The following is a 7,128-nucleotide window of genomic DNA, read 5'->3' as shown; positions in this document are numbered from 1 at the left end:
ATGAGTGGCTTTCGTGTTTTTTTTTTTTGCTAAGAACCAAAACTAAACGTTTATACAGTGTCTTAAAAAGGTATGTATACTGTCTTTTCACGTTTTGTCATGCTGCATCCACAAACCTCAGTGTATTTTATTGGGATTGTATGTTATAGACCAACACAAAACATTGCATACTGGCAAAATAGAAGGAAAACAAGAAATACTTTTCAACCTGTTAAATAAATAAGAATCTGTGACATGCATATGTATTTACTCACCTTTACTCTCTTTACTCTGATACTCCTAAATAAGACTCCAGTGCAATCAATTGTCTTCTGATGTCACCTAATTAGTAAATTGAGTCCATCTGTGTGTGATAGAATCTCAGTATAAATCCAGGTCTTCTGTGAAGGCCTGAGAGATTTGTTATAAACCATCAGCAAATTAACAGGATCATAAAGACCAAGGAACACAGATGACAGATCAGGGAGAAAGTTGTTATAAAACAATATTTCAAGCATTGAACATCTCACAGAAGTCTGTTCATTCTAACACCTGAAACAGGAAAGAGTATTGCACAACTGGAGACCTACCAAGACATCACTGTCAAACGGCCAGGCTGTGCAGGAGGAGCATTAATCAGAGAAGCAACAGTGAGGCCCATGGTGACTCTGGAGGAGCAGCAGAGATCAGGAGCGAGAACCTGTTGACAGGACAACTGTGGGTTGTGCAATTTTATGGAAGACTGGTTAAAAGAAAGCCATCGGTAAAAGAAAGTCATAAGAGGTTCTGTTTGCCACAATCCATGCAAGGAACACAGCAAACAGGTAGCAGGAAGAAAAATAACATAGCACATCAGCCTGAACAATGGTGCTCCAATGGATTGGTTTAGATCAAACTATATTCATGAATTAAAATGGCTCAGACAAACTCCAGAACTGTTATGCAAAAAAGAATAGGCCAAAATGTCAATCTAGATGAAAGTTGGCAGAAACATACCTAGAATGACTGGTTCTACAAGGTATTGAGTAAAACTGAAATTAGTGGCTGTATTATGAAAAAATATCGAAATGTTCAAAGAGTATATTTACTTTTGCAACCCACTTTACCCCTGAAAGAGATTAATTTGATCATTCATGCACACCGCATCCCTATGAAGAAGCAACATCACACATCCACCAACTGTGCCTTCCCATTCAGATTATTTGCATTGTGTGAAGGAGTAATTTCTCAGGTCATTTATAATATATTACAAAATGTTGCTACTAGTCTAATGGGTGTTAAGACAGAGATTTGCCAGAGGCTGAATAAGAAAAGCCTGGGAGGGAATGTGATCTAGTAAAGAGCACAAACCTATCCTGTGTACCTGAATACCACAGTACAAAGGTAATTAGTGCATTATCAAAGACATCTTTATTTATTTTTATCGTTACGTCAAACCTTATAAATGAAGGATGGCAGTCACTGGAACTTGAGCCTAAATTACATTATTAAGACCATGGGGTCTCCAGCAGCTTCATAACGCAGCAGCAGCATCTCTTTTCAGCGTCTCACTTTTCTCTCGGGCCATCTCATAGCCTCCAGCCCACGATGTTTCCCAATGAGGCTGCTGTTGTATAGATCCAGTCAGCAGCCGAGGGAAACACATTGATTTCTCGTCAGCACCGCACCGAGCGGAGCTGGCGCGCCGGGGCGAAGCTGGAGCAGCCGGGGGAACATCGGCATCCCGCAGGCGTCCTCGCAGCTGCGCGCTGCGTTGTTAATGCGACCCATTAGGCCGTTGAGTGGCAGAGAGATCCCGTGAATATTGAGTTTAGGGGGGGACACCCCACAATTAGACAGATCACTCTGCACCTCGTCAGCATCCGGCTATCTGTGCGCCCATAAATCAATGGCACTGGTGAGGAAGACGGAAAGTAAATTTTTGGGGAAGTTTGCAGCAGAGTTTGCACACTATTATATATCTGCGAATATATATATATATATATATATATATATATATATATGTTAATAATATTTTAATGACAGATACACACATTGATATAGTTATAGTTATGTGTGTCATTTTCGAACTTATAGGCTATTTTATAGACTTATTAGAATTTGTAAATGTGAGAAACTGTGTTACGCCTCAGGTTTTCACATATAAACTCTTCATTTGAGTCCGAGCATATGCTTTCACACAGACAAGTCGAGCTCCATTTGCCAGCATTAGTTATTGTGAACGCTGTGAATGATTTGCGATTCGGTTTCATTCTCTGCCAAAAAGCGCTGCCTCAGGAAGCTCCAAATAAGGACAGGGAAATGGAAACCCACCGGAATAGGTCCTTATGTAGTCACGACCTTATAAGGCACGGCGGTGCAAAGGGTTCCGGGAGCAGCCAGCAGCCCGCTGCACAGATGGGAAATCCGAATCAGACCTATCTGAGGACCGGGTGAGAGCGAGAATTACTCCGATTGTCTGCCTGAGCCGCTCGGCTATGAAAACGCATTGATTCTGGACCAGAGAGGAGAGGGAGAGCGGCGTTGTCTTCGCAAATATACTGCAAGCGCTTAATATAAAATCGCTCCTCTGCTCTCCCTCAGGCCGGCGTGTGTTCTCCACTGCAATGCCTAAATATGGGCTTCCTCTGCCACCAAATATGGACATCTACGTCACGACAAGAGGGTTTATAAGAGCGGGGAAACCTCGCAGCTCACAGAGAGCTCTGAGAGCCCACATGAGCAACAGTTAGAACAGAGATACATAGAAGTCCCTGCCTGAGAAATATCACTACAAAAGTAAAACAAAAAAAGTCAAAACAACAACCATCCAAGACGGTCAGAACCTGATTGGATAGGTAGCCTAATTCAATGCAAAAAATCAAGATTGATCAGTTGATCGGTTTTGATTAATTTTAGGGAATGAGTGTAGAGGACTGATTAGATTTTTCTTGCTGAAAAGACAAGTGGATTTTTCTCACCTCTGAGAGGAAAAGGAAATTCACCAACTGGAGAAGAAGAGCTACGGAGGAAGGCTGAAAACAAGGGATCCACTGCATCGTCTTGAGTGTTGGGCTAAGTGATCCCTTCCACCTGCGAGGCAGCGCTCTGCCAGCACACAACCACAGCGACTTTGCAGCAGCCACCAGCGCAGCCTCAGCACCAGCAGAGGATGGCTGCAGCCAAGACCGAGATGATCCTCCCTACCCTGCAGATCTCAGAGCCTCTGAGCTTCCCTCACTCCCCCATGGATAACTACCCGAAACTGGAGGAGGTGATGATGCTCAGCTCTGCGGGAACCCCCTTCCTCACTGCCTCTGCACCCGAGGGTGCAGGCTTTGGCTCCGGGGAACCAGGGGAGCAGTACGACCACCTACCTGGAGGTAAGACATGAGCTTCTTTCAGCTTCTTTTACTCAATGCTGTGCTGAAGTTTAGATCATATTTTCTAAGTTACAGTAAAGAGTTTTATTTAAACTTTTATTTATTGCTACATTTGTATTTTAAACAATGGTAAACAGTCAGCTGTTAAATGATCAGGGCTATGGTTTTGCAAACTAAAAGTCAAGGTGATTTCTTTGCTACTTGTATAAAAACCTTACAAAACTAAGCTAAATATATAAAAAAAATTATAATATATATGTTCACACGATTTACCTCAAAATAGCTAAATGTTGCTCAGTCACCACATGCTTTAGACACTCCTGTTCAATTAAAATTATATTCACATAATCAGCTGAGCTGCAGCTTTTGGTAATCAATTGCTTCTGGCTTTAATGGTCTTCAGGAATCTTTGTTTTTCTGTCTGTGCTTGTGCAACACAGGAAGACAGAAAATGAAAGAAAGATTGAGAAATTGTTATTAGATGAAAATGTAACATAAGAAAGGCTGCACTGCTGCTTGCTAAGATATAGACAGTTTAGGAGTTAGGAGGACAAGAGTTTGGTTGGAGGGTGTTTATCTTACTGATCTATGACAGAGTAGAGGGTGTAACATGCTGCCTACCTTTTTGGCAGCAGTATTTTTCCAGATATTGACAGTTTGATTAATGTTTTTTTCCCCTTGCTCTTTGCAGATACATTATCTGATATCCCCTTCTCCTGTGAGAAGCCACTTGGGGAGCAGACATATCCCACTCAGAGGCTACCCCCCATATCCTATACTGGCCGCTTCACCCTAGAACCTGCCACCACATGCAGCAATAGCCTCTGGGCGGAGCCCATCCTGGGCCTGTTCACCGGCCTAATGGGCAATGTTGCTCCCACCTCAAACTCTTCCTCAGCTTCCTCACAGACCTCCTCGTGCTCGTCAACCAACGCGTCTTCCTCCACTTCTTCCTCCTCAACCTCCTCCTCATCGCAAAGCTCCAGCCTCAACACCTCAATCCACCACAGTGAGCCCAACCCAATCTACTCAGCTGCCCCGACATACTCCAGCCCCAACTCTGACATTTTTTCAGACCATAGCCAGGGTTTTGCCAGCTCGGCTGGATCGGTGCAGTACCCACCCCCTGCATACCCTAATGGCAAAACCTGCAGCACAAGTTTCCCTGTTCCCATGATTCCTGACTACCTCTTCCCCCAGCAGCAGGGAGAGATCAGCCTTGTGCCCCCAGACCAAAAGCCCTTCCAGAGTCAGTCAAGCCAGCCCTCACTTACTCCTCTATCCACCATCAAGGCCTTTGCCACTCAGACAGGGTCCCAGGACTTAAAATCTGTCTACCAGTCTCAGCTGATAAAGCCCAGCCGCATGCGCAAGTACCCCACACGGCCAAGCAAGACGCCGCCACACGAAAGGCCCTACGCTTGTCCTGTGGAGACCTGCGATCGTCGATTCTCACGGTCTGATGAGCTGACGCGTCACATCCGCATCCACACCGGTCAGAAACCCTTCCAGTGCCGCATCTGCATGCGTAATTTCAGTCGCAGCGACCACTTGACAACGCACATCCGCACCCACACAGGGGAGAAGCCCTTTGCCTGCGAGATCTGCGGACGCAAGTTTGCCCGCAGCGACGAGAGAAAGAGGCACACAAAGATCCACTTGAGACAGAAGGACAAGAAGGCAGAGAAGGCTGGAGCCGTTGTGGTAACGTCAGCGCCAGCATCTTCTGCCTCACCTGCCTCTAGCTACCCCTCTCCCATCACTTCCTACCCTTCTCCAGTATCTTCTTACTCCTCTCCAGTCACCTCCTGCTACTCCTCTCCAGTCCATACTTCCTATCCCTCTCCATCCATCGCCACCACCTACCCATCGGCGTCTATGTCCACCACCTTCCAGTCCCAAGTCGCAAACTCTTTCGCTTCTTCTGTTGCATCCAACATCTACAGCTCTCCAGTGCCCACCCCACTTTCAGACATGCAGACCACCCTCTCCCCAAGGACAATTGAGATCTGCTAAAAGAGGAGCCAAGAGAAAAACATTTTTGTACTCTCAACGCACTTCTCCTTCTTCAAGGTTTTCATTTTAGAAGGGAAAGAAATCAGCATCAAAGGGACTTACTTTCCCTCCTCCCAAAAAGCACTTTTTTTTCTCCTGGGTGCAGTGCAGGTGAATCTTGAGATTTGCCTGAAAAAAAAGAAAAGAGACACATGTCAAGGACTGGGCAAGGACAGTACAATATGTAAAATGGATTTTATATTGTCTCTGTAAAACAAATGCAGCCCTTCAAATGCATATAGGACTCCAGAGACAGAAAGAAAACCGCTCCTGCGGGTCTGTGCTATCAGGTACCCAAAAAACAAAACAAAAAAAACCCCAAAAACAAGAGACAGACAGATTCCTCAGGCACGGTCGTCCTTGAGGCATTCATACAAAAGACAATGAATGATATACATAAGCTATCATATATTGTATATGATATTGAACATGTGCCATGTTTCGTTTTTATCATTCCTCGGTACCACTGATGTGAACAATTATTTGCATTGTATTATTTGAAGTGAGCAGGGCCATATTTTCTACATACTTTCTCTATTATGTAGTGATGATGCTGTGATACGTTTTGACATTGTTTGAGATAAAAAAAAGAAGCACTTAAGTATTCGAGCATGAGTAAGAGTGATGTTAGTTTCTGTTGTAAATATCATCCACTGGTACTATCTCTTTCTCACATGTGACATATCGCTTGGTTATATTGAAAAACAGAGAAATAAAAAAAAAAAAAAGATGACAAAAACCTAAACAAGACAAACGTTCCTGTTATTCGGTGCCTTTCGTGAAGCCTTGCAGACGTTGTGACTCGGCTGAGCGCGAGAGTGGATGCACTGCATCTCGCCTTAAGGGTTGAGGGAATATTTTTGTTACAGAATGTACGCACTCAGAGGGAGGAAGAAAAAGGAATGAGCTATGAGGGCACCGCTTCATTTTATCAGAATGTAAGCAAAAAAACAAAAAACGGATACAAAATTATAAAGTATATTTTTGTAAGTGTAAATATCCACATCTTCAAGAGCTGGAATGTTGAAGTTACCTACTGAGTAGGCATGGGATTCTTTTGTATGTTATTTACATGCAGTTCATTATTTTGTGGTTATCTTTATTTTGTATTTGTGTTTGTTAAAACAAGTGACTGTTTCTGGCTTCTAAACACATTGAATGCGCTTAACTGCCAATGGGATATTTGGTGTACAAGATATCCTCCCAGAAATGAAATATAAATAAAGAAAAATATGAATACAAATGAAGAGTTGTTTTCACACTTTGTCGTTTGACTGCTCTGCTTCTGAACATACTTCAGACTTTTTCGCACATCACATGAAATCATACAAACGTCATGCAAGGAAGATCACATTTCTAATTAAACTACATGTTTGATTATATTCAGTGGATTTAAATCATAAACAAAAAATATCTGTTTCAGTCTTAATAAATTTAATACAAAGTCCTATAATAATAATAACACCAGTGCCTGGCTTTGATGCCTCCACACACTCAAGATGAACGACTTTTATGTAGAATTCACTTAGTGTAGAAGATGCTGAAGTTATGTAAATTTCCATTTTATCAGAGATTTCATGCCATCACTGCTGGGCAAACATGCTGCCAGTGATTTGATCTGAAAAAAATGACAGTGTCTCTCCCTCTGTGTGGTGACAAAGGAATGCTTTCAGATAGGGATATTTCACTGTCCTGAGATGTGCACTGAATTATTTTCACCAGGTACAGGTGA

At 43.1% G+C, this 7,128-nt stretch overlaps 1 protein-coding gene across 1 annotated transcript; it reads left to right on the top strand.

Annotated features, from left to right (window-relative positions):
- The first annotated feature begins 2,668 nt into the window (after nt 1-2,668).
- On the top strand, nt 2,669-6,639 carry egr1 (early growth response 1). The gene is made up of 2 exons (XM_047354406.1): nt 2,669-3,341; nt 4,033-6,639. Exons 1-2 carry the CDS (start codon nt 3,131-3,133, stop codon nt 5,355-5,357), a joined length of 1,536 nt encoding a protein of 511 aa, XP_047210362.1. The 5' UTR covers nt 2,669-3,130; the 3' UTR covers nt 5,358-6,639.
- The last annotated feature ends 489 nt before the right edge of the window (nt 6,640-7,128 follow it).

This window comes from Girardinichthys multiradiatus, chromosome 23 (genome assembly GCF_021462225.1).
Source record: "Girardinichthys multiradiatus isolate DD_20200921_A chromosome 23, DD_fGirMul_XY1, whole genome shotgun sequence".
Classification (NCBI taxonomy): Eukaryota; Metazoa; Chordata; class Actinopteri; order Cyprinodontiformes; family Goodeidae; genus Girardinichthys; species Girardinichthys multiradiatus.
The sequence above is the reverse complement of the archived record's forward strand: the minus strand, read 5'-3'. Positions and strand labels throughout refer to the sequence as shown.

Bases quoted from the DNA above. Each gene is read 5' to 3' on its own strand.
- egr1 (XM_047354406.1), top strand. From the start codon at position 3,131: ATGGCTGCAGCCAAGACCGAGATGATCCTCCCTACCCTGCAGATCTCA. The intron at 3,342-4,032 runs GTAAGACATGAG...TGCTCTTTGCAG, and splicing joins GTACGACCACCTACCTGGAG to ATACATTATCTGATATCCCC.